Genomic DNA, 22582 nt, shown 5'->3' with positions numbered 1-22582 from the left:
GGGTGTACCGTAGGCAAATCAGGTTTGAAAGGTACGTAGTCTTCTCCTTCAGATTTGTACCTTTTTCTTTATCACTAGTCCCGGCTCGGGATCCCCATAGCACAGCCACCCAGTGGTGCAGGCCTGGAGCCAGAATGGCCCTGTGTTTCACCACATCTAAAAAGTCAATAAATTTTAATTTGTCTGTTTCGTAGGCGTTCTTTTTATCTTCCCTTTTTCTTCGTACCTCTCTATTTTCACTGCGACTAGCTTTTCACCTGTTTCTAGTCTGGATTTCTTTTAGTCCACCCTCTACCTTATTGGCATGTGTGTTTCTTTCTTTTTATTTATTTATTTATTTATTTTTATTTTTTATTTTATTATTTTTTGGCATGTGTGTTTCTAATAGATCACTTTGAATATACTATATCCCTAATTCAGACATCCATTTCCATAACATTTCCTAAAATGTCATGCAGAAAACTCCCAAAATAATCTGTGTATCTCCATGAATAAAGGAGCCCATAGTCAAATAGAATATTGAGATGTGCACGCTAAATATGGTTTCTCTTGGAAAGTCACACTACACATTATTTAAAAAAAAAGGCTATATGAAGTCTTTCTATTGATTATACAACAAAACTCTATAACATGAGCTGATACTTGAACATAGAAAGTTTTTTTTAATATTTATTAATGTGTAATTATTGGCAGGCTTCCTCCTGATTTTGGTCCTGTGGTATTCAAGGTCCTCTCATGCCTAGCCCTGAAATCTTACCTTCCTTTTTGAACCTTTGTAGCCATACAGATTACACGCATTTGGTTCCCCAAACACACAGCTCTGTTCTATTCCATTGTGTTGTTCCTTTTCCCGGGAATACTGCTAATCTCGCCAATGGCCTTTGTGAAAATTTAGCTATTTTTAGAAGTTTAGATCATTTGGTATTTTCACTAGTTAGCCCACTGCTTGGTACATTGTCAATGCTTAATGTATTTTAAATAACGAAAACAGAGAAAATCAACAAGAGAAAATTTAGAGATAGGCGATTAGCTGTATTTGCCTCTTCATTCTGCTTAGTGGGTGCCCATTCGGGAACTCTAACACACAGTAGCAGTTGCTGAAATGATTTTTCAGCTGCTTGACCTCAGTAATTTTTGTTTGTTTGTTTACCTAGACAAAATTTAAGAAATTACAGTAAAGGCTAAATTTTTAATTCTTGGAAGGTAAAAATCAAATTTAATTTTCATAAGTGTGCGATAGCTGTTCTCTGTGACCTGCGAAAACTCCTTAAAAATGACTGTTGTAAATGTTTTCTGTTTCTTCCTGACAGGTAATATTTGAAGCTGAAGTCTCAGGAGGGAGGAGTGGTTATATTGCCATTGATGACATCCAAGTGCTGAGTTATCCTTGTGGTAGGTTGTCATTAAGAATTGTATTTTTCTGTGTCCTTTCAACACCTGTCGTACATTGGCAAGGACTGTTGACTGTTTATCACTTGGTTGTGGCTGTCTCTTTTGTTGTTACTGCTAGCCTTCTGTTCAGTTTTAAAAGAACACTGAAATCCTTCTAGAAGTTTTGAGTCAAATATTTCTCAGGATTGTACCTAGTGGTACACCTGTAAGGAGTTCTTTTAATTCTTTAACTACGGAGGACAAAATGTGAATATAAATGAAATTCTGGATAGGACATGCTCCGTCTTTTGGTTTTATTAAATAGTCTAGGAAAGCAAAAAAGAATAACAATTCAGAGCTCCACTGAAAGGAAACCTAAAGAAACCTCACTAACTTATGTGATCTGCTTAGTTGAAAGTTGGCGTGAAGGAAAGAGAATGAATAAGTCACCGTATTCCAAACTTCAGACTAAATTTTTTTTAATAATATCTGGTTAATCCATGTGAAACAACAAAATAATAGAAATCAGGCAAAACAAGGACTCCGTTTATTAACACATAATTTTATTATGTCTTTAGATGCACATTGGTTGGTCTTCAGATGGTGTAACTAATTTTGTGTGTACATCGCATTTCCTGAAAGACATTCATTACATGCACTCAGTAGAGCCAGATGCAAAACAGCTGGCATAAATTCAGACTTTACCTAGATCTCCCAACAGCGGCATTTTACAGGGCCCATGAACTCTAGATGGTCTGTTCAGTAATCCTCCTGGTGGAAATTTTCCCACCCGTTGTAAGCACCGTGCGCGTGGAGGGGAGCACTGTATGGGGGGCAAGGCCGCGCTCCCGGTGAGCGCTGGTATTAAGCCCCGCGGTGCATCAGCGTCACCTACCAGGGGTGGCAAATCACAGATGTGTGGCCCCTCCTCGGTTCTCATTCTGGAGGCCTGGGGTGGGGCCTGAAAATGTGCATTTCTCATAATACGTTCCCAGGTGATGCCCCTGCTGCTGGCCAGGAGCTCACAGAGGGAGGACCACTGTGCTGGTTCATGTTCTAGCTCAAGCATCTCTCTTTTTAAAGCCGATGCTAAGACGAGGTGCGAAGAAAGAGGTTGCAGGCCATGGTCAGACCATTTATCCCAGGCAGTCCATTCTAAGAAAAAGGGGAACAAAACCGTCTCCCTCAAAGTTCACGTTGGTTTGCTAATAAGTTCTTTCAGTCCACCAGTACATGAGCATGATGTTTCCATCTACTGTTCATTTACACTTGGTGGAAGAGAAATGTGAAAGAAAGGCTCTCAGGAGTAAAGAAAATAAAAATATGAATTAAGCCCAAGAGCGGTTTCACTGTGATACGGCCCTCTATGCGCTTGCTTTTACTTACCGAGGCTTAACTTTTCCTGCATGTATTTACTTTTAGTTGAAAACATGAATAAGCTCCAGTTTTACAAGGTGATCATAGAGAACACTGATTTGACAGTTACGTAAGTCGTGTAGGTTTTGACCGCAGTCATCTCTTTTCGTCAGGTCCAGTATTGCTTTTGGGTAACTTTTCTTCCAACGATGAAAGAGTCCGAGGTGGATTTTGCAGCGATTAAACTGATACTCTCCTTGAGAGAAACAAATACATTCCCTTGTTCTTTGAAGCACTAGAGAATTACACCTATTGAAATCTTTTTTTTTTAAAGAAAGACCAAAAAAAAAAAAGAAAAACGAAAAAAAGAAGAAAAGAAAGACCTGTTTACATTGTAAATTAATAGCTCAGCGGCTATGTCTATGTTGGTAGGTTAGATACCACTATATGTTTTTGTCACATTTCTCTGTTGTGCTCTGATTTCTGCTTATTTGGTCTCTCTTTTATTATTATTATTATTATTATTATTATTATTATTTGGTCTCTTTTGCTTTCTTTGACTTGTAACTGTTTTGTTATCACCCATATGCAGCACGCTGTGGCCAACTTTCAGCAATAATTGTTGAGTGCCCTCTCTGTATACAAGAATGTTCTAGTAATTATGGGGCAATGAGTAATAGTGCTATTGAGAGGGGAAAAAAAAAAAAAAACCGTGAGAGGGAGTGGGGTTTTCAGCACAAAGAAAACTCCCATTTTCTTCCATACGGTATTAGTCTTGGCCAAAGGTAAAAGTGTTAACAACATTATTCTCTTGGGAAAAAGTCACATGGCACATTTTCTTCGTGTGAAAAGATTAATTTTTTTTTCTGCCTTCACAGATAAATCTCCTCATTTTCTCCGTCTGGGGGACGTGGAGGTCAACGCAGGACAGAATGCTACGTTCCAGTGTATCGCCACGGGGAGAGATGCTGTGCACAACAAGTTGTGGCTGCAGGTAAGGCCAAGTGGGCCCCTGGGTGAACAGATACACCTGATTTTTAAAAAATCACAAGGTACTGCTTCTGCTGTTATTCTAGTATGTGTGTGTGTGAGGGAGTGAGAGACCAGTTCTCTTGTGTAGGTTTGTCTTCATTGACTGCAGCTTCATTTCAGGTATTTCCATTTGGGGAATATGAATAAACACATGACAGTATATAGTTAATAAATACTCAGGTCAGTTTCTAGTGAGCGCTGATGTTTCTCTAAGGTTATGCAAAACTAAGAATTTTTTTCGAGATCCATTCAAAGTAGGAAAAAATGGCAAATTTCCTCGTTAAATATTTTGAAAACCCAAATTTACAAGAGCACAGTACTTAAGTAGGAACTGTCATACCCTGACCAATTTTTTAAAACACATTTTAAGAAAGTTTTGGAAGTACTTCTGGAAATGTGAATGGGAGGAGAGCCAATTAAATTTATTTTCAGAGTGTTTATGCATAAAGGTTAATGACAGTTCTGAGGTCAAGACATTTGCTTTGCGCATATTAAATCCTCAGTAAATATGCATTTAATGAATGACATTGGCAAAATATTGAGGAAATGCAAACAGTACATACCAAGACCTTTGAAAACGCCAGAGAATTAAACAAGAAACTAAAGAAAGTACGTGTCTTTAGAAAATATCTCCCAATCCTGGGACAGTGGGGGGGGGAGGGAGGGACTTAGATCAGCTCTAAAGTCAGGAGGGCGGGCCCAAGGAAGGTGATGGCTATTGAGCAAAATATTTGAAGCTAGAACCTAAGTAATAATGCTCTCTGAGCACTTGTATTATTATTTTGTGTTCTATTTGTATCAGAATGAAGGAAGGGATTTAATTAGTTAGAATTTTAAATTTCTGAAAATATCAATGGAGACCAAAAGAGAAAAATCACTGAGATTAGCATAGTTTTTGAACATAGACCTCAGCATTTATTTTTACCATATTTTTCTTTTTTAAATTTTTTTAAAGATTTGTTTAAAAAAAAAAGATTTGTTTATTTATTTATTCATGATAGACATAGAGAGAGAGAGAGAGAGAGGCAGAGACACAGGCAGAGGGAGAAGCAGGCTCCATGCCAGGAGCCCGATGCGAGACTTGATCTGGGGCCTCCAGGATCGCGCCCTGGGCCAAAGGCAGGTGCTAAACCACGGAGCCACCCAGGGACCCCTATTTTTACCATATTTTTAAAGAGGTAAAATTAGTGTTGAGGATAATCATTAGGTTGTGGGAGGTTGGGGTCATGATTAGAATAAGTGATTTTTGAAATCATGCCTAGTATAATGCCTAATATTGTCCTAGATGTTATCAATTTCTTATTTCATTAAATTCTCACATCCACATGGATGTTACAACACATGTACTCCTAGAAACTTTATTATCACTGCTTCTATAATTTATTTGATTTGTAATTATTGGGATATCATTCTGAATATGTGAAAAGGAAATGAAGCCCCTACTTTTTTTTTCTGTGATTATGCGAATTTCCCCTATAGATATTAAAATATAAGATAATTCTTTCTAGAGAGGGTGCTGTATAATAAGCAGCCTGTTTTATCAGTAAACATCAAGTCAGAATCAGCTTTTTCTTCTCAGTCTAAATAAACAATTAATTTTTTAGACTTTTTTAAATTAAAATTGTTTTTCCCATTTAGGTGAGAATATTAGTTGGCATTTGACTTTAGCTGTGATCTGTACAGTCTTGTCTTGGAGAACCAGAGACTCTGCAGTCTGCCTCTGGTTTTATGCCCTAGGATTTAATGTGACATTGAAATAAAAGGGTTTTGTGGACTCAGACACCAGCTGCCTTGTGGCAACAAAGACTTTCTGGCCCTGCTGGTCTGAGTGGGTTGCAGTCAAAATACTGCTCGTTTATTGTTTGTTTCCTATTTTGTAGATTGGCCCATTTCATTATAGTTTTAAAAAATAATTCCTTCTGCCATTTGCCATTTTTTAAAGAAAGATGAGAGATAAAAATATTCTGTTAAACATCTATTCTGCTTTCCTTTTTGTCCTCTTTTCTCTACACATCCCAGGGTGGATCTATCTGTGTATTTCTCTTCTGTTTTGACAGTGAGGCTACCCAATTCCTTAGCAGTTTACCTATTTACCATATTCTTTGAAAAAGCTTTTCTACTTTTTCAGTAATACCACCTAAGTTACCCTAAGTTATTCTTTTAAATCATCCTTCTTCGTGCTTAAGAAATATTGAAAACTATCCATTACTTAGTTGAGGGATGTTTTCAAATGAATAAGACTGGTTATTTTATATAAATATATATTGAATCAGACTGTGCCCAGTGATTTTTTAAAAATCCATCTTTAAAAGTAGTAGAAGTATAATAGAGCAGAACGAATCTTGATTCCATATGAATCTTCAAGCCAACCCATAAATATGGATGTCACATCCTGTTTACTTGGTGCAGAATGACTTCGAAAAATCAGGAGGCCCAAATGTTAATTCTTTTTTTTTTTAAATTTATTTTTTTTCCAACTGTTAATTCTAACCGTAATTTGAACCCTATAACCCTTCCAACCCAGTTAAGTGTGTGGGCTTAGAGAATTCATGAACTATTGACTCTATTCTATAGAGAAGTTCTTTATCTAGAAAAGGAGATGGGGCTAGAAGCTAAGATCCCTTCCAGCTGTAGATGCTAAGCTAGGTCTTTGCATTATTTTTGATGGCTGAGACATGGCTTTCATTACCTTTTTTGTTTGACGGAAGAATGTGAATATTACTGGTCTTGTATGGGTAAAAATGATCCCTTAAATGAACTATCTTTATGAGAACAACTGCTTAAACTATCTGCTCACAGTACTGAGAATGTATTGGAAGCAACTCAAAATGGTAGGTCACTGCATCCTGTCACAGAAGTAGTGGGATAATGGAGTAGCTGTTATCCTTGCCATGGTAGGTGTCATTAAGAAATGGTAATTGAGGGGATCCCTGGGTGGCTCAGTGGTTTAGCACCTGCCTTTGGCCCAGGGCGTGATCCTGGGGTCCTGGGATCGAGTCCCACATCGGGCTCCCTGCATGGAGCCTGCTTCTCCCTCTGCCTGTGTCTCTGCCCCTCTCTCTCTCTGTGTGTGTCTCTCATGAATAAATAAATAAAATCTTAAAAAAAAAAGAAATGGTGATTAACTTTTTATGTTTTCTAAATCACTGACATTATACAGTATTAAGTGTCAATTGATAAATGTTTAAATATGGGGTACAAAACCAAAAAAAAAAAAATAGAAGAACAGCCAACTTTATGTTTTAAAGGAAAAAAATGATATAGTACAACCGCTTTAACCTTAATACCTGATAGCATCGGACGTTTAAAATAATTTATGTATGGAGGGATATCTGGGTGGCTCAGTTGGTTAGGTGTCCGACTTGGTGTTGCCTCAGGGTACCTACCATCTCAGGGCCCTGAGGTAGAGCCTGTGTCTGGCTCCGCGCTGAGCAGGGAGCCTGCTTGAGGATTCTCTCCCTCTGCTCCTCCCCTGATCTCTCTCTCTCTCTAAAACAAACAAATTAATTAATTTAATTAATTAGTGTATGGGAATACATTTAAAAACTAAATTTTTCCACTTGTTTATTGTGTCTAGCTTACAATTGATAATGCCCATATTTTTTATTGTTTAAAGTGACATACGAATTTTTGGGTAAATTAAACAACAGACCTCACAAAAACTAACGCTTGAGGTACCTGAGCTAATCTAGAATAATTCGTAAGGTACACATCATAGGGGGGTCTGGATGTATCTTTAAGGAGAGTTCTTTCCTGTAGATCTCAGATTATGTGATTACCGAGTCTCAGAATTAGGTCATTGGTTCTAGACATTTAGAAAACAATGACAAAATACATTCCCCAAATTAACCTCCTTGTACATGCTCAGGGAACTACTGATGCATAGAACAACATGGGTGACTGTCTTTAGAACTCTATTTAGTGGCAACAGGCTAGCTATATGGTAAAATTATGAGGTTTGCTGGACCATAGCTTAAAATGGTGTGTTATGAGGTTCATGCATGTTGGAAGAGGCACTTAGAATAAAGACTTTAGTTGCTTGTAGAGAATTTCCAAATTTCTTTTCGATCATAAAACCCAATGAAGTAGCGTGTTTTCCAGATATAAGCACAACATTTGTTGTCAGGTTGCGATTTGCAGGTTTTTTTTTTTCCCACATGAACAGATGTTTTTCAGTGCTTCCAACAAGTTTTAGAACTATACTATTTAGTGTTTCTGAGAAACCCTCAGTGGTAGGGAATTTGTGGATCATAACTTAAAGCTATGGTAAAACACAGCATATAGGATATAAGATCACGAATGAAATTTTAATGTACAATTTATATTGAAAGAAAATGATAAAAACAACTGGTTATATTTTTGAGAAGGGTCAGGTAATTTTCCCACAGGAGAAGAAAAATTAGGTTATACATTTTTGTAGGTTAAAAGTGTTACTCATGCCCTTTTCTCGCAGTGCTTGCTGATAGGAAGACTAAAGGGATGGTGGCAAAAAGAGTGAGTATCTAAGGAAATAACTAACGTGACGCGACAGTTCCACTCCTAAATGTTTACACAAGAGAGATGAAGGCACGTGTGCACAAAGTACTTGTGTAAGGAATGTTTATAACAGCTTCGTTCATAATAACCAATGCCTGTAAAGAACCCGGGGGTCCATCCGCAGGAGGATGGGTACCCAGGGCATGGCTCATTCAAGCAGTGGAGTGGAACTGAGCAGGAGCAAAGAGTGGGCTACTGATCCACGCACCAATACGGAGAAATCCCGGCAATTTTAATGTTTTCAGAAGGGGGACAGATAGAGAAGAGCGTGCATCCTGCGAGGTTAGCTTCGCAGTAAGAAGCAGAAGGAGCAAGGCTAACTCCTGGCGATAGACACCAGAACAGTATGTGCCTGTGGGTGATGAGGCCGGGCCGGCAGCGGGCGGAGGTCATCTTTCTGCGGGACGGTCCGTGTCATATACGTCTATCGGGGCGTTGGGTGTGTGGGCGCCTAGACACCTACTAGAAGTTAAGCTGCATCCAGTTCACCGTATACTCAGTTTCCCTCAATAACGAATGAGGAAAAGTGAGCGTGTGGGACCGGCGGTGCCGCTAAGCCTTAGATGGCGGTAGCCTGGAGGCATCGCCTTGCATTTTGTCCATCGTGTCCATTTGAGGTTATTTGATGGGGCTCGGGGTGATTTTGAGTCACTGGTCCGTGCTGGAAGATGCAGGGAAGCAGGCTCTGAGTGTTGCGTTGCCGGATCAGGGGTAAGTCCTGCGGTTCCATAAAGGAACTGAACGGGGTGGGCTGTACCCGAGGGCTGCACCCCTGGCGAAGGCCCCGCGGAAGCCAGCACCTGCAGGGAAGGCAGAGGGAGCCCCCCCAGGGGGGGGCAGCTGTCCGGCGTAGGCTGTGGCCTTGGGTCCAGGGTAGGGCCTGACCTGCTAACCATCCCATCCGTCTTCGCCAGCGTGGCCAGCACGGGTCATCGGCCGGCCGGAGAACACAACAGTGGGGTCACTGCAAGGGGGGAGTCGTGTGGGTAGATCGGTGACACCGTTGGTCTCAGTGAACCGAAATGAGGCTGTGGGATGAGTGGCTGGCAGCCCCGTGCAGTCGTCCTCCAGCCCCGGCAGCCGGGCCAGGCCGCGCAGGTGCGGCCCGTGCCCCTCGGTGGCGGGCATCGGGGGGGAGAGGGAGGTGGCCCTCCTGACCTGTGTGCTGGTGGCCTTCTCAGCCACGGGCAACGTCGCTCCACGTGGAGCAATGGATCATTCAAGCGATGGATTGAGAGTCATAACTGGAGAGTAAAATTAGTAAACTGCGATGCAGATTGCTCTCGAAAAACAACCCGAGAGAGGCTGACCTGTTAGGGTACCAGCTGTTGTCAGCTGAGGGCCAGTGAAGATGGGTGGCCCGAAGCTTCTGGGCTTCTCGTGTTGTGTGTAGCCAGGGAATGTCACGGCCTTGTTCCTGTCCCGCACGCAGATATCATCGTGCGAGCGGTAGAAACCAGAAGCATGAGTTTTTTTTTAAAAAGATGAGTTAATTTGAAAGTATAAAAATTTTAGCGGCTGAAACATGTCCCTACACAATTTCAAATGCCACCCAGTCCTTGCTCACGGAGCTCCCTCTGACGCATCCATGCCTGCGGTATTTTTCCAGGCCTAATTATACTGTCACATGAAGTGCCTTGATGCTCGCGGCATATTTCATTTCCACGAGACACTCTACTATCCCTGACACGATGCCCGTTTGAGAAAGAAAAAAAAAATCTGGTCACTTTGCATTTATGATAATGAAGGAAAATTCTTGGAAATTGATCAAGGCCTAAAATGATGCAGTTTATGGTGGGTAATTTATTGGAAACTAATATGAGAGGAATAGCTTCAAACCTAATTGGCTAAACACATAATATGTGATTAGCTTACATTGGGTACCATGAAAAGAAAAGAAAAAAAGAAAGAAGAGAAGAGAAGAGAAGAGAAGAGAAGAGAAGAGAAGAGAAAGAAGAGAAGAGAAAAGGAATGAGAGATTTTGAAAATTGTCCTTCTGTCTGGACTTCGTGAAAGTCCTGACATTTTCTAGCTCATTGGCCTTAAGAGCAGCTGACACGTATCCAAAATAGTACAATAATAACAAAAGGCGGCATGTAATTACTTGGCCAGTGAATAAAGTTGAAGATGTGATGTCAGAATGACTCAAGTGACACCGTGTGAATCTACCTTGAGATTTGTGGGGGGCTTGATGAGCTTCTTACAATCTTAGACGGTTGGGAATATTCAAGAGAGATTTAATTTGTTCTGTATAGGTTCTAAAGTACAATACTAACTAGTGGTTGGAAGCTATATGGTGAGAGATAGAAGCTGATTATTAAGGGAGAACGTTGTAATTGTAGGGCTGTTCAGACCTAGTATGAGCTATTCCAGGAGGTGGTAAAACTACAATTAGTGGAAGTATCCAAGCATAATCTGGATAAGCACTCACTGGAGCTCTGGGGGATGTTTAGCATGAGGCTGAATGCTTTTTAAGATCCTTTTGGCCCCAAGAAGTGCCCCTGTAACTGAGTAAGAAAAAACCATATAGAATCTAAGCACTATACTGTTTCCGAGTCGAGAGAGCGCTGCATAGACTGGGATGTTTGGTGAAATCCTTAAGGAAGATTTGATTGGGTCTTCAAAGGCCGTAGAGGACTTGAATAGCAAAGACTGGGTGAGCGTGGTTATCACTGGAGGTCAGTGCCCGTGTGGGGGGTAAGGGCGGAACATCAGGAGGAGGATCCTGCTGAAGTGGAAGGTTTGCAATACGAAGTCGGGGTAAACGGGGTTTGGGGCAGGGTTGAGAGTAGGCCATGATGAAGACGCAAGATGGATAGGACCTACTGGTAGCTGTGGAGATACCCAGTGGGGAGGGCCTGGGACTGGACAGTGCTGGAGGAATTGAAAAATACATGAGTCGGGGATCCCTGGGTGGCTCAGAGATTTAGTGCCTGCCTTTGGCCCAGGGCATGACCCCCGGGTCCTGGGATTGAGTCCTGCATCGAGCTCCCTGCATGGAGCCCGTTTCTCCCTCTGCCTGGGTCGCTGCCTCTCTCTCTCTCTCTCTCTCTCTGTGTGTGTCTCTCATGAATAAATAAATAAAATCTTTAAAAAAAAATACATGAGTAGTGAAGGACAGGGGCAGAGGAAAGAAGAAAGTAGCTTTTGGTGGCACCAGTTGACGGAATTGGGGAGGATGTGAGTGAAATGATCAAGACCGCTTTCTAAATTTGCTCAAAAGGTTATTTTTTTATTTTTTATTTTTTTATTTTTTTATTTTTTTAAAGGTCATTTTTTTAGAGCCAGTCCATGAGTTTGTTTTCTCATTGTCTGTCTTGGGACTGACTGGTCTGTGAGACCCACCTGTTTCCATTTTTCTTTCTTACTTTCATAATTTCATATAAGTCATCCTACATAGAAATCAATGGTAGGAGATATTGGCTCTTTTGAGCTCTTTTGAGCTTTAGCAAAAGTTTGCCAGGACAGTTCGACGTTTATGGCCAAATTCAACCTCTGGGTGGTCCTGGTATCTGTGCGAAGACCATTGGTGCCTCAGCCTCGGGTCTCCCTCCAGCCTGCGCTCAGGGAGTTCTGTCCAAGAGGGGTGGTAAGCACGCTGCGCTTCCCTGATCTCTTGTGAGCTGATGCACACTAGCCTGCTGTTGAATTCTAACTGTCTCCGTTTATTCTTAGTTTAAGCAGTGGTGATCTCTTTTTCCCTGTCTGTATGCTGATGTACAGTTACTTCTGTTCTCCTCGAGAGCCCATGGGCCGTTCGGTGGCTAAGCTACTCGTCGGTCCTCGTCAGGCTGCTGCTTTTCCTCAGGACGTTGGTTTATTTGAGTTCAGGGCATCATATCCTCCCTTCGTGGCTTCATTCCAAGAACCATGGCTTGGGGTCTCGAAGCAAAATCATTAACCGCGTATCATGGATTGTGATGTTTGCCTGTTACCTGTGGCATTTGGGGCGGGTATGTGTATAAATGGTGAGCATCAGAACATTTAATCATAGTTAATTTTTAGGATTGTTAAATACCCCCAGGGTCGTTTTGGATGGCTTTCTGTGGCTCTCCACCACAAGGCGTTCGATGCCTTGAAGATAGTGTGAATTCTTTTCCTTCTTCAATAATTTATAAACTCTTGAGTTTGTTGTCTGCAGATTACATAATTGATTATAAATGAATAATGTGTGGGAAATACTTTAGCTTTGTCATCCATCCCTGGAGTGGGACTGTAAAAGCCCGGCAGTGATAGAAGCTCAAGGATTTCTTCCTATTGACATCTATAAATAACAATCTACCGCTTTTTTCTGTGCAAGAATAACTCACTCTTCTGCTGTGCCCCCAGCTGCCCTCCGGTGCCCTCTGAGCGTGTCACATGGAGCACTTCGCAGCTTCCCACTGGCTTCCTGCCACCCGTGCTGACAGCGCGGGGCTCCGCTAGCAGGCGGGGTTTCTTCTTTAGGAAAAGCAATCTGCCAGAAAGATCTAATATTCATAAAGCCCATTTTATCATAAAACAAAACACAGAAAACCACCCCCAAATAAGAACTGAAGCTGAATGAATTTTTATAATGGAGTTTACCCCACCCAGGACAGGCAGGGCCTTCGCCCGCCACCCCTGGGGCCCCCGAGGGATCGTCCCCGCACATCTGGGCCAGCTCGCTTCCTCTACAAGTAATGGTCTTCTTAACTTTTAGCCCTTGTATGTTTTGGTCATAGTTTTTTTTTTTTTTTTTTTTTCTCCACTTATATGAGCGTTCCTAGATGCTCTAAATTAGTCTTGCCTAATGCTTAAAAGTGTCTTAAAGTCTCTTTTCAACTGTGGGTTTGTCCTCTGCCCCTTTCTTTTCTTCACAGCTTGTCTATTGAGGAGGAACCCGGACCCCTGACTTGTTGTTTGCTCTCGTCTGCATTTTAGGGTTGGTGTACCAGGGTCCTCTTCACCTAAACACGCTCTTCCGATTTTGTTTGTAAACTGGCAGCCACACCCAGAGTCCAGTTTGATCCTTTGGCAGTATTGGAGGGGGTGCCTGGTATGGTTACAGGAGGCACACCATGTCTCTCTCTTTCTTACCTTTTTTTTTTTTTTTTTTTTTTTAAGGAAGAAAGATGTGAAAGATATGTAAGAAAACACATCCTTAAAAAAAAAAAAATCTGTCTTCCAGAAGCATTTCTGGTAACAAAGCCATCTGTATCAGTCAGTGTTCAGACATTAAACGCGTATGCCTATGTGTGTCTACACACACACATGTTTTTCTTTTTTTTTAATCCGAAAAGGATTCATAGCCATCGATGCTTCGTGCCTCTATCAATTGCTGCAGGCTGCAAGTTGTAATATGCTAATTCTGTTATTTATTTGTATTAGTTTAGTTAAGGAAGAGATACTTTTCATCTACCTGTCACTACCCAGTGACGTACTTCATTAAGGAAAGGGAGGATAAATGGTCTCATCTTTGCTTTAGTTATTGGCTTTCAATATAATGAGTTGATTGATTATCATTCTCTGAAGGTGATGGATTCTTTATTATTATTATTATTATTATTATTATTATTATTATTATGAACTCATGGACTTAAACCTATTTAATTGACTTCAATATTTTGTAATTTTTACTATTATTACTACTATTAAAACTCAGACGGCCCCATCTTTAGGCAGTGAGAACCTCTTCAAGCTGGCTCCAGAGTTCTCCTGGTGTGATGTCAGTAGTTTTTGGTAATTTCCTGCTGTCTGATGTTGTGAGATGCTGCATTGTCATTTTGTACGCTTTCCTCACCAGACCCAGTGCCCTGGTCTGGTTTTAGTAAAGACATTTTATTCCGTGATGTGGATTCTCATTTTGTTAGACCTTTTCTGTGAACAGAACTAAGGTAGAATGTGTCTTTAAAGATAAAATAGGAATGAGTTCTTATTGATATTTCAAGTTCAAGCCTAAAGATTTTCACTTAATGTTTTCTCTATTATGATTTGTCAGCTTTGGCTTCTTTTTCCCTGCTACTATTCTCGGTTCTCAGTGACACAGGGGAAGGGAGAATTAGAATACTCTGTAATTCCTCGTTTTTAGACTCTGATGTCATTTTGGATCCTCGTACCATCTAACTCCTAGCGTAGAACCATTGCCACTATACTGTCTCTTGTACAGCCCCTGTTTATTTAGTTCCACAGGCAACTGTGTTTTTAATGATCACCATCAGCCTGTACCTCATGTCTTCCCAGTAACATTAGTTGGTTGAAGGTCATTTTCTAGTAGGATTAGCCTACTTTCTAGTAGGTTCAGGATTAGCCCATGGAACTAATATTCCCTGAGTTCTGGGACGTTGATAACAGTTTATATGTGCCTTTGATTAGTTTTTTGTGTGCCCTCGATTCTTTTCATTTTTAAGATTTTATTTAATTATTTGAGAAAGAGAGAGAGTGCATGTGTGCGACCGTGAGCAGGGGGAGGGGTGGAGGGAGAGGGCCAGAACCTCAAGCCGACTCCGTGCTGAGTGTGAGCTGGATATGGGGCTCGATCTCACGACCCTGAGATCATGACCTGAGTTGAAATCAAGAGTCAGATGGTTAACCGACTGAGCCACCCAGGGTCCCTGTGCCCTTGATTCTTAAGTCAGTTTTGCAGGATATAAAATCCTTTGTTCACATTTTCTTTCCTTGAGTAACTTTAGTATGTTACTTCATTTCATTCTGGCATAAAGCCTTGCTATCAAAGCCTGATAATATTTGTTTCCTTTAATTCATTTATCTGCTTTTTCTAGATATTCAAAGGATTTTTTCCTGTTTTTTTTTTTTTTAAAGATTCTAATTTTACCAGAATATGTATCACTGTATCATTCTAGGCTACTGTTCTCAGGTATGGGGTATGTTCTTCCAATATGTATTTACAAAACCTTCTTTTTCAATTTTTAGAAAATGCTCTTAATTATGACTTTCGTACTTTGTATTGTTTTGTTTCCTTACTTCTGTATGGACTTGTGTTATCTCTGTATCTGAGCTTCTTTGCATTCCATCATTAATAGTCGCTTTCTCTGAAATCCTTTTTATTCTCATTTTAAATAAAGCCCCTTTTTCCCCCACATTCTATTTTGCTTAAGACATCACCTGTTGATTTTATTTCCTCTGATCAATCAGATTTCTAATATTACTTTTTTTCTTTCATTTCTAATTTTTTGAGTTCTGTCATCTTATTTATGAGTTTAATAATATTAGTTTATATTATTCTTTCATGTCATGAGTCATTTTCTTAATGTGTTGTAGCATGGCTTGAAATATTAGGTTTCAGTTTTGATGTTTTGTGGGCATATTTTCCTGACTTTCAGGGACTCTGGGATTTGTACTCTGCTCCTTTTCTATTTTAGACTTACAATAATTTTATGTTGGATTTGACCTTGATACTTTTAAGTTGTTCATTTTTATGTGAGTTGTGTTGTCTTGAAACTTAAAAATGAGATGTGGAGTTAAGGAAAACTTCCCCGATTTCAAGAATCACCTCTTTTGTTTCTGTGAGTTATGTCTTGCTTTTCTGGGATTTCTTGATTTTGTTCTCATCTCTACTTTGTCTGGACCTTTTCCCCCTCTTACCTTCCCTTGTTGTTTCTTCTGTTTTTTATGTGGCAGATTCAGGAAGAGTGAAAAGTCATCCCACTGCCACCAAGTTGCTGGAATCCCTCAAATGTAATAGTTTAATTGTTTTGGTCTCTTTGCTCTACTCGACTTCCCTCTTAATATGAATGGTATAGTTTTATAATTGTAAACTCACAAGCTTTATATTCTCCATTTTCTCTGGTGTAGTTTGAGGCAACCAGCTAATTCCATTCTTTATATTCTTTAGTTTGTCTAAAATATTTTAAGGTCACAAATACCTGGTCACCCAGAACTTTACCTTCTATACATATTTGATTAGGGATATCTCACAGTAATATTTTGCATCTCTTTATTACATCATGCCCTGGATTATTATTGCCTCTAAATCTAATCAGGTCTAGAGAGCCAGTTCTAGGAAATCCAGAACCAAACCAGATCAGAAAACACATCCTTAAAAAAAAAAAAATCTGTCTTCCAGAAGCATTTCTGGTAACAAAGCCATCTGTATCAGTCAGTGTTCAGACATTAAATGCGTATGCCTATGTGTGTCTACACACACACATATGTTTTTCTTTTTTTTTTTTCTTAATCCAAAAAGGATTCATTACAAGGAATTGGTTCATGTGACTGTGGGGCTGGTGAGGCAAGTCTGAAGTTAGCAGGTCAAACCCTTGGGAGGGATATTCAGGCACAAACTCAAGTTGCTGCTTACTGGTGGAATTTCTTCAACTTTAGGGAAGCCTCAGCTCTGCTTTTAAAACATTTCAACAAATTGAATCAAGTCCACCCAGATTATCTAGGATAATCTCCTTGACTTAGTGTCAGTTCGGTTATAGACTTCAATTCTATCTCCAAAATCCCTTTGCCGGGACACCTAGTTTGAATAACTTGGGACTGTGTGTAGCCTAGACAAGTTGAATGATCAAAAGACCATCACAGTTATTAAATGTGTTATGTACCTATATATTGTTTTGATTATTTTCTTTATCATATTGCTATTATTAGGATTTGCAAAGAGAACTTTTGTACAATTATCTCATTAATATTTTCACCATGTGTGTTGCATAGCAGGTACAAATAAATACCCGCTCCCCCCCCCCAATTTTAGATTAAAAGTGGAGATGTGAGATATAATGAGAATTGTGAAGATAATAAATGATTGTTTCAGGACTGGAACCTAGGGGTCATCTTCCATCAGGCATGGTTCAGTCCATTTACTCATGCTCCCTGTATGTTGCTCCTCATACCACAAGGCTGCAAAGACACCTGTGCTTCGTAGATTAAAATGTTTTTTTCTTATTTAGTAGCTGAATTTACATTTTGTTACACTTGGTTAATGATTGAGTCTAGTAGTTTGTTATTCCCAGTACATTTTTACCCTGCATTTTAAAGTTAGAATTATATTTGCCACCTTTTTTTCCTGTGTCAAGTACCATTCACCTTCTTCAGTCCTTTCATTGCCAAATGGCAAATATGTTGGCCAACTTAGTATTGTCATTTTAGTGTAATTTTCCTAGAACACTATGTTTCTATTAAATGCTTAATCTGTTGAAATAAATATAATAATTTCTAATGGACATAAATAAGTTTATCTCAAAGCAGTAATGTTTCTAATTTTAGAAATGTCTAAATTTCTAAGCCTTTAATTTTGTCATTAAAATCTTTTGTGTTTCTAAAATTCTTGGTTTAACTGTTTAATAATAATAATAACAACAATAATAATTCATGAGAAAGAAAAAAGCATTCATATAGTAGACAAGTCCTGGTAAGGAACCCTCAGTTCCTTGGGATTAATTTGACTGGATTGTTGTATGACTTCACTTCAACCTTAGTTAATTATATCGTGCAAATTTACTTTGAGTTTAGTTCTGGACAAAAGGGCAAGTACTGACAAATCATATGCCATCCTCTTAGTCCTCTTAATGTATTCAACAGGAACCTAAATACCAAATGTAGGGAAACAGTTTCCCTCTTAACAGTTTCTCTGGCTCTAAGAGGATGGAGGGATCATATATCATCATGTGCCCACTAAAGGCAGTGAAAAATAAATAAAATGATAAATTTAATTTAATTTTTTCTTCAAGTCAACAGAGTGAAATAATCCCTGCAAGTATTCGAAGAGCTACATTATTTAATTTTAAATTAAATTGGATTAATTCTGTTTCTCAAGCTTTGAAAAGAAAAGCTGAGAGAAACTGTGTCATATTTTTAACTTTAGGAGTTCAAGCCGAAAGTGGTATAAAACCAAGTGTATTGTGTCCCTTAACAGGAAGTCCAGAAAGAGCAAAGGGGGTCTAGCAGTGGTTGATACCATTTCAGACACTTGATCAAGAACTTGATTCTGTCTTTCTCCTCAATGTGCCATCCTCAGTGTGTCACCTTTTCTCTCACATTGACCAGTCCGCTCTTGTAGTTTTAGTCATAACATGGAGAAAAAGGAAAGAGGACCCACTGTGTCTTCTCTTGAGACGTGATAACCTTTCTAGAAGTGAATTGGCCTGTTTCTGTCGAATCTCATTGGCCAGAATCAGGGTACATACCCATTTTTAACACTTTCACTATTATTAGGAATAGAATCTCCATGATTGCTTTCTACCAGTGTGTCTCAAGCTGTAATGTCTTGACCCATTAACCTAGGGATCTTGTGAAAATGTGGATTTTGATTCAGTAGGTTGAGAGTGATCTCTAGACTTAGTATTTGTAACAGTTTGACAGGTAATTCTGATGCTGCTGGTCTGTAGAGCATACTTTGAGTATAAGAGGTTTGACTAATATAGGTTGGCTATTATAGATGTTGAGAATTAACCAATATTATCACTACACTACTTTAAGCCAGGAACTGAACTTGTCAGATAAACACTGCCTATGGCCTGCATGAGGAAGCTTACTTAAAGAGAGAGGTAATAATACTAGGGAATGTCATGACTTGCCCAGGCTTATTTGGTAAGTGACAAGTCTCAGCAACCTGTACTGGAGACCTAGCAAATAAGAAAGCATTATGAGGATATGGGAAGTCGGGGAGAGAAAAAGGCAACGTGTTAGGTCATAATCCTTGGATCATATAATTTTGTGGTTCATTTCTCAGAGTTGGGGATACTTAAAATGAAGAAATCATATAAAAAAACTTTAAAGCAAGCTAAAGAGCCTGGAACTGAATAACATAAAAGCAGAAAACTATATGCAAACACGGCTGCATAAGGGAGAAATTTGACATTCTTTTTTTCTTCCTTCATAGCACTGCCCATTCTGCTAAATTGATAGTTTGTAGTCAGGCAAAGGTCTATTATTTTGGATTATAAAAGAAAAGTTATCATTATTTTTGACTTCTCAAACGTACATGTCATCATTTGCTACTTTTAACTGTAATGCATTACTGGAAGCTGAGTAAATAATGCAATGCCTAGTATAGTAGATTATATTTCTCATTGGTACAATGCATTAATCAAGGCTTTACAATAAACAATCAATTCATTGGACTAGGCCTATAATATAAGTGAATAAAAGCAGCTTTGGTTTAGGTTAAAGGAAATACTGCTGGATTTTGTGTCATTAAGCCTGGTTTTGAGTTTTAATCCTACTAACAGGCTACATATCACATTTCTAATCTTTCTGAATCCTGATTTTATGATTTTTAAATGGGAATAATTATCATATAGGTTTTTTTTGAGATAGCAGCAATAGAACCAAGATAATAGCCTATATACCATCTGGCACATGGAGGCACTTATTAAATGTTATTGAAGATAAGCCTAAGTATTATGAAGGTATAACGGTATGATGAGTGGTTGTTGTTATTTCAAAAAATGAATACCATGTATAGCTACTGTGCCCTTTAATTATATAAATAATGTATATCCTATATAAGCTCATATATTTTACAGTTATATTAACATATTAATAAACACAAATATAAACATAATGTAACATAATCGGCTTTGTGTACTCCTGAATCATCTTAAGCAGGCCCCTAAATGTCTCGAAGTTAAGGTATTGTTCAGAAATAGCTTGGCATAAATGATCTCCAGATGCTTTTGAGGTTCTATATTTATGTAGTTTCTCTTTATTATTATTTTAATTAATGGTTAGTATATTTTTGTTAGAATAATTTATAAAAGCCTAAGGAAGGCTTACGTGATCCCTGTCTCTGAAAACATCAGTGAATTTAATTCATTTTAACCAAGAACTTGAGCACTTATTAAAAAAGGATAATATATGTGATGGCATGGAAGAAAAAATATATATGTATATACATACAAATAAGACTAGAAAACCTATCTTTAGGGTGATTTCAGTATACAAAGAGGGGGAAAAAAAGTATGTATCTATATCTATCTAGATCTAGGCCTAGACATATATAGAGAAAAATAATATATTAGAAGAAATTCAAGATAGAAAAGCCAGTCATTGAGGCTTTGATGTCTGGTTGCAAAGTAAAGGATCAAGTAAGGTCTCATTGAAAATGCAGAGGATTGAAGGAATGGGAGAACCACATGGTCCGTTGTCGTTCTAGAGGGAACTGTCGTAGCAGGGGAACTTGGTTGTTCTATGATAGTAAAAGAGGCTGTTGGGCATCACTGAGGACAGCGTGAGTTTTGGGATCATGATAATATTCACAGGACTATGGTGGAGAGGACATTTTTGCCCGGTAGATAACTGTGATGAGAATGATACTTGGGCATGCTCAGAATTCCCGAAGATGAGATGTAGGTGAGTGGGATTGTGGTGGAGTGGTCCCCAAGGGATGGACTGGTTAATGGTGGCCTTCCCTGAAGGAGAGTAAGGCCATAGAAGAAAAGTTTGGAGGAAAATAGTATCATGAGATGAATGGCAATTAAGGTGGAAAGATGAAATAATGATGATTGAGATGGAAACACTGAGGGTACTTAGAATCTCTTCCCAGAAGAAGATGGGCTTTTGAAAGGCACGGCATTAAAAGACATGGGGGTGTGTGTGCATGCACAAGGTAATTCAGAAGGTAGGGTGGCCACCGGACTTGGCTGGTCTTGAAGAGCTGAGAAATATAAATGGCAGAGAGGAAGGTGGCCAAAGGTTGAGGGCACCACTGGAGGGATAAGTTAGAGGAAGAGGAAGTGAGAGTACTTGCAGGTATAAAGAGTGCCTTCTGGTTAGAAAGACCTTATCAAAGGATGTAGTAATTGAAAAAAGGGCAGCCAGAAAGGTGCATATGTAAAGGGCTTTGTTTGTGTGGTTTGAAAGAGAGGGAAAGAGAATCTAGACTTGATTTTATGGATTTATATCTTAGGGCTTCTGAATATAAGCTGTGTTTTCTCTTCACTATTATCCAGGAGAATGATCAGAGATCTTAGTGCAGAAATCATGGGATAGGTGGGTAAGGAAAGAATTAACAATAAGCTGAATGAATAAACTACGGTAAAATTGTAGTTGGAACTTTGGGTCCTTAGGTAAATGTGTGTGTGTATGCATAGGCATACGCACATATATACCACATAGTATGCACAAATGCATCGTTTCAGATGTGGAGAGGTGGGTTTTAGGATTTAAAACTTTATTACGAAAGTAATAGAATGATCCTTTTATTATTTACTCTTCTAAAAAATGTATTTCAGCCATGAAAAAGTTATGGAAAACAGTAAGATGACCACTAATGTACCCACCACTCAAATTTAAAAGAAGTTGACATTTTGCATTTTTATTTCATGTATTAATTTTTGTTAAGGAATTTTATCTGGGGTTTAAACATGTATATGTGTATTTCACACCAGAGGAATAGTGGAGCTGGTTGGGATTGCTATTGCTGATTTTCAGTAATTTTAGGAGTCAAATGATATTACACAGGTAATTTGAAAGTGGCCACAGTGGGAGTATTTACACCACAGAAAATGAGCCATGATACAAATCAACAGTTTATTATTTTTGGTTAAGAGCTAACTCTTCAGCATTTTGCCAGCACACTGCGGTTTTAGTTTGCATAAACTTCTACGTTGTATTTTATTGAATGGATAAATCTCAGGTGACTTATCCACTATTCAGGGATCCCTGGGTGGCGCAGCGGTTTGGCGCCTGCCTTTGGCCTAGGGTGTGATCCTGGAGACCCGGGATCAAATCCCACATCAGGCTCCTGGTACATGGAGCCTTCTTTTCCCTCTGCCTATGTCTCTGCCTCTCTCTCTCTCTCTGTGACTATCATAAAAAAAAAATTAAAAAAAAAAGAAGACTTATCCACTATTCAGGAAAATTTGGATCTTTCCCATATTGAACTGTTCCCATATTGCAGTGGTTCTGAGTTCAACATTCTTGTGCGTATCTCCTTGATCACATGTGCAAAAGTGATTCAAATGTCGAAATGCAGAAGTGGGACCGCTGGGTGCTAAGGAATTTCCGTCTTCAAATTTACTAGATAGTAGCAAATTATCTTCTAAAATGAGTCTAATATTTTGAACATCCATTAATAATTTTAGGGGTTTTGTTTTCCACATCTAATAATAGGAATTCATGTTTTAAGTCGTATGAAAGGACACCAGGGATATTTAGCATTTCACCAACAAGAGATGAGGTTGAGGCTCGTGACCCGTTCTTTCTCATCATTACAACTTTTCTTTGCCCTTTGTGCTGTCTTTGACATATGGACATTTTAAAATTTAGGTTGAGGATCTCTTTTCTTGGTTATTAGACAAACACATTTTCTCTTTTTATAGCCTGTCCACTTTTTGATAGGGTTGTTTGTCTTTTTTCTTATTGA

The 22582-nt window shown here is 39.1% G+C and overlaps 1 protein-coding gene across 6 annotated transcripts in view; it reads left to right on the top strand.

Moving 5' to 3' along the window:
• The window catches only part of PTPRK (protein tyrosine phosphatase receptor type K), a 546322-nt gene that overhangs the window by 270642 nt on the left and 253098 nt on the right, over positions 1–22582 (top strand). For all 6 annotated transcript variants that reach the window (XM_038526752.1, XM_038526753.1, XM_038526755.1 and 3 more), the window contains exons 4-5: positions 1311–1392; positions 3606–3721. In XM_038526752.1, coding sequence (XP_038382680.1) covers positions 1311–1392; positions 3606–3721 — 198 coding nt within the window. The remainder of the gene's footprint in view (positions 1–1310; positions 1393–3605; positions 3722–22582) is intronic.

This window comes from Canis lupus, chromosome 1 (genome assembly GCF_011100685.1).
Source record: "Canis lupus familiaris isolate Mischka breed German Shepherd chromosome 1, alternate assembly UU_Cfam_GSD_1.0, whole genome shotgun sequence".
NCBI lineage: Eukaryota > Metazoa > Chordata > Mammalia > Carnivora > Canidae > Canis > Canis lupus.
The sequence above is the reverse complement of the archived record's forward strand: the minus strand, read 5'-3'. Positions and strand labels throughout refer to the sequence as shown.